The sequence below is a fragment of the Acanthopagrus latus genome, chromosome 13, assembly GCF_904848185.1.
Source record: "Acanthopagrus latus isolate v.2019 chromosome 13, fAcaLat1.1, whole genome shotgun sequence".
Lineage (NCBI taxonomy): Eukaryota > Metazoa > Chordata > Actinopteri > Spariformes > Sparidae > Acanthopagrus > Acanthopagrus latus.
In genome coordinates this window covers 1,601,943-1,619,707 of record NC_051051.1, presented here as the reverse complement: position 1 = coordinate 1,619,707, position 17,765 = coordinate 1,601,943, and the positions used below count along the sequence as shown (strand labels likewise).

At 46.7% G+C, this 17,765-nt stretch overlaps 1 protein-coding gene and 1 long non-coding RNA gene across 2 annotated transcripts in view; one reads left to right on the top strand and one right to left on the bottom strand.

The window, feature by feature from the left end:
• The window catches only part of kctd16b (potassium channel tetramerization domain containing 16b), a 74,332-nt gene extending 58,246 nt beyond the window's left edge, over positions 1 to 16,086 (bottom strand). The window contains exon 1 of the mRNA XM_037120772.1: positions 14,922 to 16,086. Coding sequence (XP_036976667.1) covers positions 14,922 to 15,759 — 838 coding nt within the window. The 5' untranslated portion in view covers positions 15,760 to 16,086. The remainder of the gene's footprint in view (positions 1 to 14,921) is intronic.
• Positions 15,837 to 17,371, top strand: LOC119031944. The gene is made up of 2 exons (XR_005078750.1): positions 15,837 to 15,977; positions 16,085 to 17,371. It is a non-coding gene; the product is annotated as an uncharacterized LOC119031944 (long non-coding RNA).
• Positions 17,372 to 17,765: the final 394 nt, after the last annotated feature.

Here is a 17,765-nt window from a genome sequence, read left to right as displayed (position 1 = left end):
TTCACTTCTGTGATACCACCACCCCTTTGAGATTTTAATCATTTTCAGGCTGGTAGTGTTCGACCCCGATCAATCTGGCCTCGTGTTCAGAATAGGTTGAGGAGCTCGGATATCCAAAACAAGCCCAAAGTGGAGCCATCGCTCCTTTGCATTAAAACAAGCCAGATAAAGAGGTTAGGCATCTGATTGGGATGCTTGTAGGGAACTTCCTTCTGGGTATACAGCATTCTGTGCACGTCCAGTTGATGGGAGACCCGAGGGCAGACCTGGAACATGCTGGAGGGATCACATACCCTGTCTGGCCTGGAAACACCTCATGATCACCCAGGAGGGGCTGCAGGATGTGGGTGGGGAGGAGGTCAGCTGGTTAGCTTCTACGGAGTGTGTTTCAGCTGCAGTGGATGGAGGGAATGATCTACTGAGACGCATGCTGGGCCTTCTCGTGGTTGTGTGCATATATGATGCACGTGGAAGATCTTACCTATTACCTACCTATCAGTAACTTGAGGCTCCTGATCAGTTCTTGTTCACTTCTAACAGACTGTCAGGAAGTCGCTTGCAATTTAACCTCTGTGACATCAGTAACGCCTTGAGAGTCCCTGAGATCTCACGGGTCTCTCATCATGTGACCTGGATGACTGACAACTATTTACAACTGATTAACGGAGACAAAACCAAAGCTGATAAGGTCATTTTGCAGTGGAAAATGCCTCACCAGAGGGACCTGAGAATTTGTACAAAACGTGACCTTTTCCCTCAACTTTTCTCTCTTCACACTCGGGCAGCGTCGCCTCCTAATTGAGCACAGAATGCACCTAACAAGCCACTTGCCTCACTAACAAATGACTCCCAATCCCTCTCGTTCCTCTCGTTCTGACCTTTCGAGGTTTATTTTACGGTCTTGCGGACGACCAAAAATGTACGGTTATGCTGAGCGTTTATGTTCTATAGCTTTAATGTAAAAGCAGCAAACAGCCATGAAGTGCATCTCAGATCAAGAGACTTGCACTTCTCGTTGCTTTCTACTTGGTAGTCATAACCAATAGAAAGGATATGCAGATCTAGGCAATAACTAAGTGGAGACGATAGTGTAGGGTGAGACACGAGCAGAAAATAAAATGTAGCAGAATGAAAAGCACCAGAAGCGCTGTTGTTCTGGCTTCTGTTGATTCTACTCCTGAGGCATTTGGAGAGAAAAAGAGATTGAGACACCAACCAAATAAAGAGAAGCAGGCAGATAAAGACAGAGCACAAAAAGCCTTACAGAAAATGAGAGCTAAATCACAGCCAACCCCAGCTCCTGCAGAAACAAAGCAGCAGAGAGGAGGCAGATACTGAAGGAGGGACAGACAGAGAGAGACAAAGGCCTTGAGCGGTGCGAGCCACGCTGACCAAACACTCAGCTGCAGCTGTCAGAGTGGGACGTTCAGGGAGAGAGAGAACGAAAGGGATGGAGGGAGGGTTAACAGGACAAAGGGCTGCGAGAGTGAAACAGAACATTAGAGCAGCGAGAGCAGTGAAAGCTACAGCAATCAAAAACATCTACCAGCAGCTTCAACACTGGCAGCGTAACCACTGCGTGCACTCCAGCAGCCATGTTTGGAATGAGTAGCCCAGAGATTGTTTACGGAAGACAGAAGGCTGAGCTCTGGGCGCAACACCTTGATGCTCCAAATGCTCCAGAGAAAACCCAAACGCATCCGATCTGCACAGCTGGCACAGAATCAAACGCTCAGAGCAGCATCAGATGCGGAACAGGAAGGTGAGACCTGAGAAGAAAAAAACACATAAAATCTGAAAAAGAAAATGCTCGTGGCATACATGCTAGACACCCACTTGTACACTTCAATCCAGAAACGTATTTCTGAGTTGCCAGTGAGCCAAATCTGAGCATCTATTTGTATTTCTGCAAACACTCAGCTGTCTCCGCTGCCCGTAGCTTATAAAACGGTAAGAACGGATATCTTCGCAACACCAACAGGCACAGAGATACAATGATAGGATCGCTAGAGATTAAGCTGCGCCACATTCTAGATATCGTGTGTGTGTGTGTGTGTGTGTGTGTGTGTGTGAGATGTTCTTTTCTCCTCTGCTCTCCTTGCTCCCACCCTCCCTTCTTCCTTCTCTCCACCACCATTTCCTGCTCTCCTCTCTGCTCATTTAAATGTTTTCTCTCGCACATAATGTGCCATTTGGTGTAAATTAATATATTTCATGCTGTATGCTGGACGATTTCATTAACGAATACCCAGAAGGCCCATGTGGTGTATCTAACGGCGAAGGATCGTGACGCTCGGAGTGTGAACACAAACCACCTGATCAGTAAAACGAGCTGGGAATAAAAAAAACAGAAAAGCAAACAATTGCAGAGCCCGCGGGTGCCCTTGAGGAGGTAAGGCATTAGCAGATGAACCAGAGAAACTTTGAAAAGACTTCCAAAAACAAACTCTCTCTGACAAACACACTCTGAATATTTATTCTGAATCTTCAGCTCCAGCTCATTGGTTGACTAACTCGATATGCATATTGTTTCTCTTTGACTTTGTCTGCTTTTGAACCTATTTTTGGTTTGTTTGCCGGCACCATCTGACACGTCTCTTCAACCGTACAATCTTTTCGCTCTGAAACGGAAAGACAATACAAAACACAGCTAATGGCGTATTCATGTGCATGTGTGTGGGGGTTTAAACGCAGGAAGAGAAAGAGAAGTGCTCCTCCGAAGGCAGAGTGATGTCTGTGGGTGGAGGACAAAGTGACGTTTGTTATTGGGTGTTGCCTGAAAACAGGCGAGTGTGATCTGAAAAGGCCAGTGTCCTCTATTCCACCTCGCCGAGACTCGAGAGCAGGCGCATGCCACACACACAAAGTCACGCAAAGCACTAATCAAGATGAATGAGGTTTGCTCTGCGACGAGGCCACGTCGTTATATTATGAGACAACTACATTATTGCTCTGATCCCGCTGTTTTAACAGCACCAAGTGTAGCGTGAGCGTGTGCATGAAAGGGCGAACCTCCATGATTAAAGGGGATCGTTGAGCCTAAATGTCAGCCTGTAACGGCGTTAATTGGCTAAATGAGTTTCTGAGGTGATGGATGTTGATAATTGTCCCGCTCCATTTGCTTGTTTCTCAGCCCGACACGTGTGTTCATGTACCGGCGCCCCTCCAGAGATCTGATACGGACTCTCAGTGCAGACACACGTGTTTCCAGGTTTTGGGAAACTGTTGTGTTTGTGTTGGTGCATCAGTTGTGTTTCCGTAGAGACACACGCCGCTCGATAATACCTCCAAAGCTTCAGCCAGGTTAATCTTGTGGTAAACATTGAGTCTCTCAGCTGTCTGATCTTATCTGCATAATGTGTGTGTAGTGTTTGTGTTCATGTGCTCGCGTCCCGATGCATTCGATGCCGTCCTCCTGCGATACCAATTTACCAACAGACCTCCTGTCTTAAGACCATAATAACACAGATTCCCTACCAGCAGTCATTATCCACGCACGGCTTAAACAGGCGTGTGGTTAGGGGACCATTACACAGGTAGCATGTGTACATACAGTAGGACCCCAGGTAACAACACATTACTTTTGCAAACAAACAGCCGGGCCTCATGTGTGTCTGCCACAGACTGTGCAATCCTCTCTGAACAGCACTCAATAATTCATCGCACCATGAATAGTAAACAGGAGTGCGGCAGTGGGATGATAGCGGACACTCGGGTTTTCTATAAATCATCATCATCAGAGTCATTAAACGCAAACTCCTCAAATCCGCTGGATTTGCTTTGTGTTTGATGAGACGCAGCCAAGCGACCCCAAACAATCTGATGCTGATGTTTGCCGTCTGTATCCGTTACAATCCAATCTTTCCTCGCAGACTAGGAGTCATTCTTCTTCCGCTGTGATTCACGGTGTGCGGCGCTGTTCTGAAGGATGACAGTTAATTAATTTCAGAAAAAAAGTTCAAGCATTAGTCCGGCTCTTCGCGTTCGCTTGATGTGAAATTCGAAACTTCTGCTCAAACGTGAAGAACAAATATTCCATCTGTAATTATCTGTTTAAATTCAAACTGTGTGAGCAGCACGAGCCTCGTGCTCAGTGGAGGAAGTGTCCAAAATCTGCTGTTCCTGTGAGTCGGCGCTCGCTCTGCTGCCTGCTGCTGAACAAGAAAACTGGTGAGCAACGCTGAATGAAAAAAACAACATGTCGCCATAGTATCTGAGACGTGTGGATGGAAGAATCTTGGATAAATGTGACGCTGATTCTTGACTCTGAAAAGCAAGTGCTGTAAGTGAGGTGACGCTGAAGTGAGGCAGCAAGGGCACCGAGACTGAATGGAACAATGTCGTCTCTGCAGCATAGCTGAGGACTCCTTTCATTCCTTCTTTGAGTATACACCAGGCAGATTATTGTCGCTTTTCAACCTGCGTTTTCAACAATGCCCAGTCAAAGCGTCCGTGAACACTTTATCACACTGAGTGGATCCGTGCATGGACCCTCTGTGGAGTGGTGACCACACTGGCCCCTGACAAGGCTGCGATGATGCTGTTTGTTCGATACACCGGAGGGAAGGACGTCTTTTAAAAATGTCTTTGTACTTTCAGACATCTGTTGTATTTTACTGTTTCATCATTGTTGCAATTCTTTCACGAGTCACTGCCACTGAAATCCCAACATTTTCAACTAAATAACAGCAGGCCGATGTACTGACGTGTCTCTTAGCTGCCATGTTATACCTACAACAGTCTCTAGGGAATGGAGGAGGCTGAGCTCATGGGCTCAGGTGAGAACTGGATATATTTGCCCAGTAAATCCCCTCCAATGTTAGACAGGAGTGAAAGCTACAGACTAAAGCTTGAGAAGTAATTTCAACGTGTTCCTAAGATTTTGTACACTTGCTGTGTGTTACTTTGCCACGACTCCAGAAGAAACTCATGTATCAGATTCATTAATGGAAAATGGGTTGTGAGCTCTCCCTCCTACATCAACAGTTAAAGGGGAATCAACACAGCAGAGGGAGAAGTTGCAGATATCTATGGACACATTAAGTGTGTTTAAGTGAGCGGCCTCATCTACAATCTCCAGTTTAATGAGAGTCATTTTTCATCAGTTGGCTGTTTGTTTAAGTTCATCTCCGAGGATGTGTGTGAGAGGGGCGGCGTTCGTGTGTGTGCCCACATGACACGCCTACTGTGTGTGTGTGCGTGTGTGTGTGTGTGTGTGTGTGTGTGTGTGTGTGTGCGTGTGTGTGTGTGTTTTCACGGACAGGGAGAGCGTCACAGCCACTTAGGGATGAAATGGTGATGACGGTATGCTCTGCCAAGCAGCTGAGTATTCTGAAATGACACCGAGGGATTACTAATGAGACGCAGCGCTGGAGTTTGGAGTAATCCTCTGCAGTGGCACAAGTTCAGGTGGAGTCTGATATCATCCCGCAGACTTCACACTGGAAACTGATTCAACACAGTTGTTTGTGTGCCTGGACACCTGCAGTGAATTATAATCAGTTTCAACCCTCAGCTGGTGAAGATGCAATGTAACTGCAACAGCCTGAAATCAGTCTCAACACTTTTCCCTGATGGAATACAACTAAGTATATTTACTCAAGTTCTGTTCCAAAGCAGGATATTTAGGTAACTGTACTTTACTTGAGTATTTCCATTTTCTGCATTTTGTGGGCAACTTTAGTTCTTTTTACTCCACTACAGCTATTTAATAACTTTATTTACTTGTTACTTTCCTGATTACATGTTGCATCAGAGTTGTAAGCATTTTTTTAGTTCAACTAAGTTTTAGGTTGAATTTACTTGCACTTTAAATACTTTGAACTATTCCAGTACTATTCGTATATCAGTATATCTTTTACTCAAGCGGGACTTTCAAGCTTTTTGTACAGCACTGCTCAGATGTTTCAATCCTTTTTCGTCTGTGTCTGTAAAGTACTGGCAAAATGAAGTAAAACATCAGATTTGGATCAATCAAACCAAATTCTCATCCGGTGCCAGTAGTCCTGAAAACAAATCAGTTTTTAACAAACTGCCCTCTCCCCTGAGCAGACAGAGCCATGATATTATATTTTTATGTTAGAATTATGCCTCTATCAGAAGTTACCATTGGTGCTTTCAGTAATTTCCTCTGGAGTTAATTTCCTCTGGAGTTGCTACATTCGTGCCCCTGGCTTTCTTAATGGACATAAAGACTTCATTGCCACTTACAAATGAAATGCCACTGACACTCTGCCCTGGGAAGCTGTAAAGCACCGTGGAATGAAATTACAGCAGCATGACCGTCTGCTGGATCACACTGTGGACCGCTGCTGCCTGAGCGACAATGTGCGGTTCTAATGAGGCACAGAGGAACAAGGAACGATCCACAACACCATCAAACTCAGAAGTTTCATCTCAAAGTTTAAGCGTTAATAGTCCGAATATTGACTGTGTCATCAGTCACACTATCTCCAGACTGAAGGAGATGAATGGAGGCGCAGGTGGAGTTAAGTGAGGAGCTGAGCTCTGGAGCGAACAAGTGAGAAAACACACACCAGTGGAGCAGAGCACCCACCCCGAGAACACTTATTACACTGTCGCGATGGTTTTGACCATGTTGACTGCAACACGTTGACACCACAGTCTGCAGGTATATATCTTCAGCTGGCAGGATACAACTCTTGTGCTTCGACTTATCATTCTGAGGTAAATACTGATGCTGTAGAAAAAGGACTTGCTTCCCTTCAAACCTCACTTTCACAAATGTTTCCTGGAGAAATGAAGGGAACATTACAGCACAAAGGAACCAAACAGTTGGGGGACTTGTTCTCCCTGGTCGCTCTCCCCAGGTAACACTGGAACAACTGGAACAACTGTGGAAACTCTGCACTGCAAAAGAAAAGGAAGCCTGCTGACGGAGGAGGAGAAGCAGGGGGACGGAGAGAGGTTTGGTGTTGTGGCTGAGTCTTTTCAAAACCGGCATTCTCTCTAAAAGATAAAAACACGCCTGCTTACTAAAACAATCAGGTGTTTTACTGTGACACGTGGTTTTCAGTGGACAGAGAGGTTGTGACACGTTGTAATCTGCACATTCATTATTAACTAAAGCTGTCAGACAAAACAGAATCAAAATTACAAATAAAGAGGGTGTTCCTCGAATGTGCATCCACCAACAGACCTGTGAAGACGCACTTCTTGTACTTCATGAAGGCTCCCAACAGAGTTTGGGTTGTAGGTATGTTTGAATCACAGTATTTATCAGGAATTAGCTTTAGAAGCTTTTCTATTCCTCGCAGAATTTCTCCAACCGGATGTTCAGTCGCTCCTCTTTGCCATCAGAGAATCTTCAGCAGCCATTAATCTACACAGTGACACGCACTCCCATGGCGGCATATGGTTTGGTATGATTAGACAATGCAGTTACTGATGTGATAGGCATTCTGCGGATCCTTTACGTTGTGTATCCAGCCAATCTGGATTCGCATATAGCGGGTGTATTCAGGCGTTGATGCATTGCAGCAGCCAGCCGGTGGGTTGAGCGAGTGAAGAGGCTCTCCGGCTGCAGTTTCTGTCATTATGGCAGACGCTCCACACCTCGTCGCACCGCAGAGCACTTATTCCAACACAACAGGGGAAGAGCATCAGCATTATATCAAGCGTGCCTACCACCGCAGAGAGAATAGAGTGTCAAGAGTCACGGAGGAGGAGAAAATGGGCTGATAGACGGCGAGGAGAGGAGGGAGTCGCAGAGGGCTTAGGGGAGCTTGTTGTTGATGCTCCGGTGTTCACTCTCTCTTTTCTTCCTCCCTCTCTCTCCACTACAGCTCTGTAGTTCCCCACATCCTCCAGAGGCCGGGGATTATGGGAATCTACGCTACGTAGCTACACAAAGCCTCCGCAGGAGAAGGTCAAGGGGAGGCTAGACAAACAACAAAGTCTATCTTCTTTCCATACGACCCTCTTGCCCTTCATTTATCATTTCGTCTTTACTGTCCTCTTCGTACTTTTAAGCAACTCCTCTGCACCTCCCGCTGTGAGCTCTTTGAAAAGTAATCAATCAACAACCAGCAATGTATCTGCAAACAAATATACTGTTTTAGGATCGAGTTTCCTCGCTCATCGGACTTCTAGCTGCTTCAGCCTAGTGTGTACTGGAACTGAAAAGGTGACTAAACTCTATTTCAGAAGTGAAAATTGGGTTCATTTTCTGTTTACCCTCAACTACAGTCAGGGTTTAACTTTCCATCACTCACTCCTTCCATTGCTCTCTCTCCCCTCTCTGCCTCCCACTCTCCATTACTGCTTTGAATCAGATGTCCTTTTTTGACAAACAGAATTTTAACAGTTACATTAGAAGATTTTTGTTTCTTGCAGCCGAGCTGTGGAGCAGTTTTCTTATTGTTTCGTGAGGGAGGGAAAGGGCTCGTCTTTTGTTTCTGAGCAACTCTGTATTTTTGACTCGGTCGAACGTCTTCTCTTATCTTCGTCTTGGCTTCTTTGCCTACAGCTTGTACGAAACGCTGCAGCTCTGCTTCACATTGGGGAAGAAAAGTCAAGCTCAGTTTTATCTCACTGTAACATTTTCTCTATAAACAACAGCAACAAGACACAAAACTATATGTACATTCATAAGTACAGAAAACTGTTTTTAGCGTCTGGAAGGTTCACCACTTGAAGAGAAAATGCTCAGGTTGTTTGCAGGACCAGCAAGTGTCACTCTTAAACATTTGCATTGTTTGTAACTGTGAGAAGAAAATCTACATTCAGGTGGGGGTGTTACACACTCCACCCTTTCCATGTTTTCTCTCCTCCTCTGCGCTCTCCTCTCAGGTGCTCCTGATCAGGTGATCAGGCCCTGCCTCATATTTAAGGGAGGCTGGAGCAGAAGGAGTTCCCTTCTAGACCAAACAGTCCGGACCGTCTTAGAATTTGAGGGTTAACTGGTATCAAGCTGACACATGTTGAAACACTTTGGACCCTCGTCATGATTATCCAGAAGTTTGAAACTTAAAATTGTTGAAAAGCAGTCTTGAACTGTAGTCACAGTGGAGCATAATACACTTAGACTCAAACTCTAAATATATGCTGTCTTTTCAAAGTGTCACTTTTATAAGCCCTCCCGACGATGTACATAAAAATGAATTATCGACGGTGTCACTTTTATGGTCGCGGCCTTGCTTTTATACACTTAACCTTGTTTTTATTGCGTTTGCTGTTGATTTCTTGTGGCTTTGTTTTTTTGTTCTCTTTTACGAAGCGCTTAGAAACAACAGCAATAATAAAGCCAGGAAGCTGGAAGTACAAACAGAAGTATCAAATAAAATCTATTGTAGTTATATGGGCCAAAATCACAATCACATTGCCTCAGTAGGCTTTAAGATATATACTGTGAACAGCATCCTCTGTCCTCAGACGCTCGATTTGAAGGAGGAAAAACTTTTGATGTTGTGAAAAAAACGGGGGACAGAAACGTCAGGGAGAGCCACAGAGGAGGAATCCTCTCCCAGGACAGACAGACATGTAAAAGATGTCGCATGTACAGAACAGAACAACAAAATCACAATTTTCAAACTGCTGGTTGTTTCCAGAAGCAAGGAAACGATCATAACAGTCAAAGTAATAAAAAAAATAGTAGTGGCAGTAAAAAGCATGTTTTTCTTCTCTTTCATACATCAAACCTTGTTGTCCACCTGCTTCCTCTCGCCTTCCTTTATGTCTCAGTCTGAATAATGCAGAGTTGAGGTGTGTGGTGCTGGACTCCCCTGTGGAGCTGAGGCCAGGGTAGCAGCTGTCCCCATCAAGACTCTCCTCAGAGCTGTCACGGCCTGTCTGCTCCTCGGCTAATCACTTCCTACAGCCCTGCAGCATGGGACCGCAAATGCTAATGTCGACAGCGTTTGGGCCGGGAGACGCGTGCAGGATGAGCTTGATGTAGTTTCATATGGTGATGATGTATATGTGTGTGAGGGTTTTGGTGGAGACCAGGTGTGTTTAGCCAGCGGCTCGACGGGTGTGCAGATGCCTCAGGTAGTGCAACACGGGTCACGCATTAGCGCACATGCACACACAAACATCATAACATTACCATAACCCTTTTCTTCCCACCTGCCAAAACACATTTGCTGCACAGGGAGTTACTCATCTGTGTGCAACAAGCTAATGGCACAGTGTGTCACACATCAGCACACATGGTCATAGAAAATGGGCATTTGTAATGACAAGCACTTCACTCCGCATGTTGAGCCGAGGTTAGAATAAAGCCTGGGGACATAAATCCTGAGCAGAAAAATATGATTTTCTCATCCTATGAGGAGACGTTTGAAATGTTTCCTCTCTCGCCACATGGATGTCGTGTTGCTCGTTGGTTCTGATGCGGTCGGCTCTGTCGGGCCCTGCGGTGAATACCACAGAATCAACTGTCAACAGTGATGATTAATTATCAGTCGCTCCAGCCATGCAACAAATTGGTAAATACATTTGCCTTCTAGGGCTGCAGAGGCCACCCAGAATTTGAATTTAGCCAAAAACAGAGAGGAGATTGATCGACACAGTCAGACGAGTGTAGAATCCAGGGCGATAGATAACAAGCAAAACGAGGACTGAAAGAGATAAAGGAGGATCAGACTTCTGGAGAGGAAAACATGGAGCTTATAACTGATAGTTTGCAAAGTTTTGAGAGTCAAACTGGAAGTGAAGTGAACTGTGTGCCCTCAAGCAAAGTCATTTACCCAAAACACAAATGGTTCCACATGAAGAAACAGACCTTTTCTCTGGCAGCGCTCAGTATTCTCGCTGTCTTGTTGCAGCCGACCACCAACCCACCAATCTCTCCTCCTCTGATTTTAGATGTGTTCGGTATATGTTTCAATAAGATCAATAAGAATTTAAGGAAGTTAATAAAAATGTTTGCTTTTTAAATATTTGAACATTACTCTAAAGGCAAACACTGTTTTTGAACCTTTTTTATGCTTTTCTGAGGTGAAATAGTATGAAGCTTCACTAACTGCACTGGAGTGTACACAGATGGACGCACAAGAACCCTAAAGAGGATCATTGAGGTCAAGGTCGGGACTTTGCACGGGCAAGTTTTCACGCTAAGCCGGGAAAACCTCTTCCCAGAAAAAGAGCCATCCCTGAGGAGCAGTGGGGAGCCAGACTGGGGCTCTAAGGATCAACTCCAGCTCGAGGATGGTGCTGCAGATCTAGACCGCTGACAGGAGAATTTATGTATTTGATGATGGGGGAAACCAGAGCACCCAGTAAACTCCACACAGTGAAGTCCTGCCTGAGTCTACATGGACCTCTTGTGCAAAAGCTGCAAGTAAACAAAAGAATGGGGACGCACATATGGGAATATACTGCATTTAGTTTATCAGAAGGTTGACAGCATTCAAACACAATGTGAGAGTCGCAATCAGTCGCTACTGACCTCAGCAACTCCAATATGGCCAACAGAGGGCCAGTAAATAAGAAAGACAGACTCACTGGCATGTGTATAATAAGGAGAGGCAACTGAAGATGGAGGCAAGTAAACAATCATGGGGATGGACAGGCAGACAGACACAGATATGAATAAGAAGCGAGACAGGAGGCGTGACGGTGCAGCGAGGCTTGTAAAGGCAACTGGTGCCGCCGCGCTGCTCGTTGCCCCTGTGGCGCGCAGAGCAAAGACGAGGCTGGGAAGAGGCAGGCGGGAGCCGAGACGAGAGAGAAGAGCCGGGTGTGATTGACTAGAGCAAAACGAGGAGACATGAAAGGAGAAGAGGGAGAGGAGAGACGAGGAAGGCGAGGAAGAGGGAGGATGGGGAGGGAGGGGGTGACGAGCGTGCCAAAAATGTGACAGGCAGATAAACAAGAGGCTGTCAGCGACTACATTTAATCCACTGGGTGACTGCAGCATTTAACAAACTCCCTGCGTGAAGCTGCGAGCCCTCTGCTTACCTGCGTGTGTGTGTGTGTGTGTGCAGTTGCCTGTGTTTGTACTCAAACTCTTCCATCTGCGTGAGTAGGCTTTCTGTGTGTGTTGACACACAGGCCGAGCGCGTCGTGCCCTCGCCATGCGCCTGCGCCCTCCAGCAAGCTGAACCGTTGTCAACAAAGCCAGGAAGCAGTTGTTGTTTGTCAGCAAGCAAATAGAGACCTGCAGAGGCAGCCCACAGACAGACGGCCAGATATTGCATAAACAAGGTGTGTGTGCTCAGTGTGTGTGTGTGTGTGTGTGTGTGTCAGCAGCCCCCACCACCACTTGATTTGGCTTGTTAGCGCTACTTCTGGGGGTTACAGGAGCCAAGAGCCATCCAGTCATTGTAGCTGCTTCATGCAGGCCATTAATGCAGAGCTCATTTAGCCTGGCAGCAGCCCAGCGAATCACTCGCATGTGTTTTTTTTTCTTTTTCTTTCTGGTTTGTTCGCTTGTGTTCGCTCCTCTTGCTCTGTGACCATGTGATCGTTTGACTTATGTGATTTATGGGGCTGGCAGTGGTTTTCCCTGAGGTGCTGGTGGATGCACAGCTCAGTGGTTTCTAACCGGCAGACCTGGCCACCGTCCCAGTCCCTGCATGGAAATCTTGGAACAAGATGAATAAAATATCACAGATATAGAATTGATAATTTTGTGAATGTCATAAAATACAACTTCAGCCTTTTGTGCTCCACACCACAAACAAATAGTCTTTTAAGGATGTTTTGCATAACGACCCGTAACTGTATTTACTCGCCAGACATCTGGACGATTGGGCTCCGAAATGAGACGGCAGAGCCAGTGTTAAAGAGAACTGGGTTAGACTCTCTCTCTCTCTGTCTCTCTCTCTCTGTCTCTCTCTCTCTCTGTCTGTCTGTCTCTCTCTCTCTCTCTCTGTCTGTCTCTCTCTCTCTCTGTCTCTGTCTCTAGAACAGCAATAATTTCCTATGAATGTGAAACAGCGTCCGTCGCTTCATTACAATTGCATACAAAGTGCTGAAATTGTCTGCTCTGTGTCACAAATTACTTGGGAATGAGGATGGTTTGATGAGAAGGTTTGGGACTGCGAGGGACGTTCAGATATCAATAAGAAGCTCACATCCACCCGGCGCTGCACCCTCGACACAACCTGGTCCCAGAGCGATCGCAAGAAGTCACAACTCTTTACTGGATTATAATCTTTTCACAAGGCCAATAAAACATAACTTCCTCTGTGCCCGTGAGAGCAGAAACTTTTACTGTGTTATTACTGAATATCAATAAAGCTGCCTTGACACATTGATTTCAGTATTGTTGGCAGCTTCTCCTGTTTCATTAATGCATTAAAGCACCCATAATGCATTGCTGTGCTGTTTCACACTCAAGTAACAGGACTGGAGTTAAAGTTTTGGGGGTATTAACATAACACATTTTCACATATGTGTTAAAATGGTGTCACTGTAGTAACTATAATACATTAATCAGCAAAATAGAGTCAACTTGCGAATATTGTTGTTGTAAATTCAGATCTCAGGTCAGCTGTAATGTAGGTGCTGACTACAGACTAAAAAAGTGACATCATGCTGCTGTACGTTGTCTGATGCTGCTGCACTGTGGAGTTCCTCTCTTGCTTTGCTAACAGAAAGCAACGTGAGCGTTATGTTAGCCGACTTTAGAAGTCGGCTAACATAACGACCAGCTTTGTGCACAACAGCGCCCCCTTAAGAAAAGAAAAAGCAAAGGGATGCAGCTGTCTCAGCAGTAATAGGTGCGGTCAGTTGCATTACACTTGCACAGTTTTGTCAGATAAAGCATTAATTAAGTTTTCTCTAAGTTTATTCTGCTTTGTGATTCAAAATCCAGAATAATAAGTGTGGCTCTGACTCGTTGTCCTGCAGGACGTGTTCAGACTCTATGAACTTGTGCAGGTCTGAGTTAAAACAATCAATTTCCCAAAACGGCCCAGTCAGAGATTATTCTTTCCTCTCTTAAAAGCCTGCTGCTACTAATTCTGAGGTCACTCCAGTTCAGTCTTTTGTCTCAAAGCATCCGAGAAGATGAAGCTCTGACTGAGGACGTACTTACACTCTGGCTTCTCTTTCATGGCAGCTACCAAAGACTGTGTGATAAATTATACACCGTCAGAACAGAGAGTATGAAGATTATCTTGTTGCCTCATAAAATCTCAGTAAAGTTGGTTTAAAAGCCACCAAGATCTCCTCCTCACCACCGCGCTCACGCCACGCTGGTACCAGGCAGTGAGCAGCAACATGGAGAAATGGGCAAGAGAAGAAAAAAAAAGCAATAAGGAGGCCGGGAGGAAATACAAGAAGTTGAAAGGTTTGGATAGATGAAAGTCAAAAAAGGAGGTGGAGTAGAAAATTGCACTGAGATGGGAAACGGTGAACGTTGACAAATCAGCGCTCTGACAACTGCTCAGATGGGAGTGAAATTATTATTTTTTTAAAAATCTTGTGAAATCCAAACTGAATGCTGCAACACGCTGTAAGAGTCGTGAGCACGCTGAGGTTACAGCGTGACCCGGCCTGTCAGACGGGCGCCGCTGTGCAGGTTTCATCTCTGTCAGGGCAGCTTAACCCCAATTACCAGGACTGATCTCTAATTGGTTTTGTTCCACAGGGCTGAGACAGAACTTCACACTCGCAGGGAGCTCCACTCTGAGTTTCTGCATCTTTATCCCAGGTGATGTGGGCTAACTGCAGGTCATGGACAGGTGCATCTGACGCCTGTTTTCGACTCTTTCCAAGCAGAAAACAGAGACACAATCACAGGAGCGAGGTCACAGAAGCAGGTGGAGGCAGCTGTGATCATCACAACATACACCCACATCATTCAGGAGAGGGGAGGTCCTTACGGCCCAGCCCAGCAACCACAGGGGCGCCTAAAGCAAGTGCGCCTTCTAGTGGAGACTCCAGCTCCGTGAAGGTGATGGAAAGACAGATAGACAGAGAGAAAGAATAAAAATAAAGGTGTCACTCACGGTAGAAGACATATTCTGTGTAGCTGGACCAGATCTTGTCCTCTGTGTGCTGGTTGACGAACGAGGCTGTCACGGACGAGTTGCAGGCGACCATCTGGAAGCCGCACTCGGACAGCATGTCGAAAGACCTCTCCAGGTGCTTGAACTTGAGGTAAAACCGGGACGTGTACCGATCCGGGGTCCTGTCCGGGTCCCGGCTCTCGTTCAGGGTCTCCCCGAAAACTTCTTTGGCGAGCGCCACCCTCCCGCAGATCAGTATCCGGGGCACCCTCCTGAACTTGGCGTCGGTCTGACTCTCCCGGCCCATGGTGCACGACCCCCGGTACCCCACCGTGATGAAGCCGCTCTTCCTGTCCGCGGGGACGAGGGAGGGCGGCGGGCACTGCCGGTGGTCGCTCCCCTGGGAGCCGTCTTCATAGTCGCTGTGGAAGTAGTCGTCCGGGCTGTGCTTCAGATCGTCGGGGGTCAGGAGCTTCACCAGGTCGGGCAGCTGGAAGTACTCCGCCTCCTTCCTGAGCCTCCCTTTCTCGGGGAAGTGGTCCGGGAGGACGACCTGCTTGTCTCGGAGGTAGTCCAACACGTACCGGAACAAAAAGCCATCTCTGTCGATGAAGTACCTGCCCTTGGGGTCTCTGGCCAGGTCATTGAACGCGTCTTTTTTGGAGGAGAATAACCTGCCCAGTAACGAGCTCGGGGTGCTCACCAAAGTTGAGTGACGCGTGTAATAAACCTGCCCGCCGACGTTTAGTTCGACCACATCTGGGAAACTGTTCTGAACTGACGCCTGCTCTTTGGGGTTAGTCCTACAGTTCCCACTCAGCGCCATCGTCTCCGTCATCAAACAGCTGCACTCGGGCCACACACACCTGGACTCAGGCAGGAAAGAAGAGAAGGACGATGGATCAGCGGTAAAAGTTGCTAAGCCGAGTCCCGGGGGTCTGTGTGCGGACGCGGGGCCTCCAGCTTCACCTCAGAGCGGTCTGACGGAGCAGCTTCCATCCACCCATGGCTGGTACCACCCGGCGGCGTCTGAGCAGGAAGATGGCAGTTCCCTGTGTGAGTGATGAATCTGAGGGAGAGACTCAGTGGGAGGAAGAGGACGCCTGTCACACAGACTGAACGAGAAACTTGTCTTTCTCTATTGTTTCTTTATGTTCCAACAGATAGAAATCCAGAAAATTACGCAGCAGAAACCAAAAAACAAGAAAGAAAGATAAGAAAAGAAAAAGTCCAATAACTTCTTTGAGGCTTTGGTCCGAACAGACGGAGGAGCTGATGCCACTTCTGCTTCCTCCTCAACTTCCCCTCTAACAGCAGCAGATTTTCCGGGCGGTGCTGGTTCGGTGGGAGGCGCAGGCTCGGCTGGAGGCGCGGGCTCGGTGCGTTTCAGGGGCGAGAAACTTGAGCAGGGATCGTTCACGCAAAACCTCGGGAGTCCTGTGATGGTTCTGTGTGGTGACTGCTTCCAGAGCCGTGAGTAGAGATGATGATTAAAAACAGTAATTTTAAAAAATCACAGTTTGGATTTTCCTCGCTTGTTTTATGGGTTCGGAGCAGCGGAGAGGACCGAGGACCGACCCGCTCACTGCTGCTGCTGCCTGCACCGGAGCTGTCCGCGGTGCTGAAGCGAGCATCTCCCCCTCCTCCCTCCTCCTCCCTCCCCTCTCCTCTCCTCACCCTCCCCTCCAGAGCTGGGTGGTGTCTTCATGGATACTCCCCCCGTCTTGCACGCACACACGCACACACACACACTCAGGTAATCTATGGGCCACTTCTAGGCTGCTCGGTGAGGAAGAGGAAGAAGAAAAAAAGAAAAGTTTGGAGAAACAGAAATCAGTCGGGTCGAATCGGGTGAAGTTAAGCGGACATGGAGAAGCTGTCAGGGTCAAACTGCTCCGTGTCCCTGTGTAAAAGCTTTCACAGCAGTTTAAGCTGCATCCATCTTTGTGCCATCATTATAATAATCTTAACGCTGCAGCCTGACCCCCAGCTTGCATCTATTTGCATGACATTTCGTGTGAATGCATGACTGAAGACAGGACTCGTGGTGGTTTGTACGGTGCAGATTCTGTTTTGATCCCAGTTTAATGCATTTTTTTTTTTTTGCCTGTTTGTATAATTCACTTTTGGACCATTTTACATTCAGAGTCTTCTAACAGAGTTGCTGCCTTCAGACCAGCTGATCGGCTCTGAGCTCGGTGAGCGGTTACGTGATGTCAGGTTTGGTTTTCTGGTCGCTTGTAAGATGAGCAACAGCGCCTCCTTCTGTTTGTGTCGCCACATGTCCGGACAGAGAGGTGATGGAGACGCTGCACGGTGGCTGGTGTCTTTACCTTTTTTTACCTCTCAGCTGTGTATCCAGGTGTGCAGCTGTTTTCATTTATGTGTCAGAGGTAACAAGAGCAAATTAAATGACATTAATATTCTTATCTTTTCCAGGGAAATTTTCATCAGGAGTGATTTTATTTGTGTGTCTGTGTCGCGCTTCACATCCACACAAACAATTACGATAAAGAAGCACTGATTGAGGTGATGAGTCAAAAAGTGACCTTATCAAGTACAGGACACACAAAGACTTCTCTCTGTTGGCATGAACAAAAAACAAACAGTTCGATGTAATCTGCGGTCACACACACACGCACGCACGCACACACACACACACACACACACACACACACACACACACACACACAGCTGCAGGGCCAAATCAGGACTTGCATTACATATGCGCTGTATCTAAGAACGTCTAGTTCTTATTACAGCCTCGTGCCTCTATGTTGCATTTATTTTTCTTTGGCTTTCATCTGTCTACTTTTAACCAACCTCGCCTCGAGCAAAACGGCA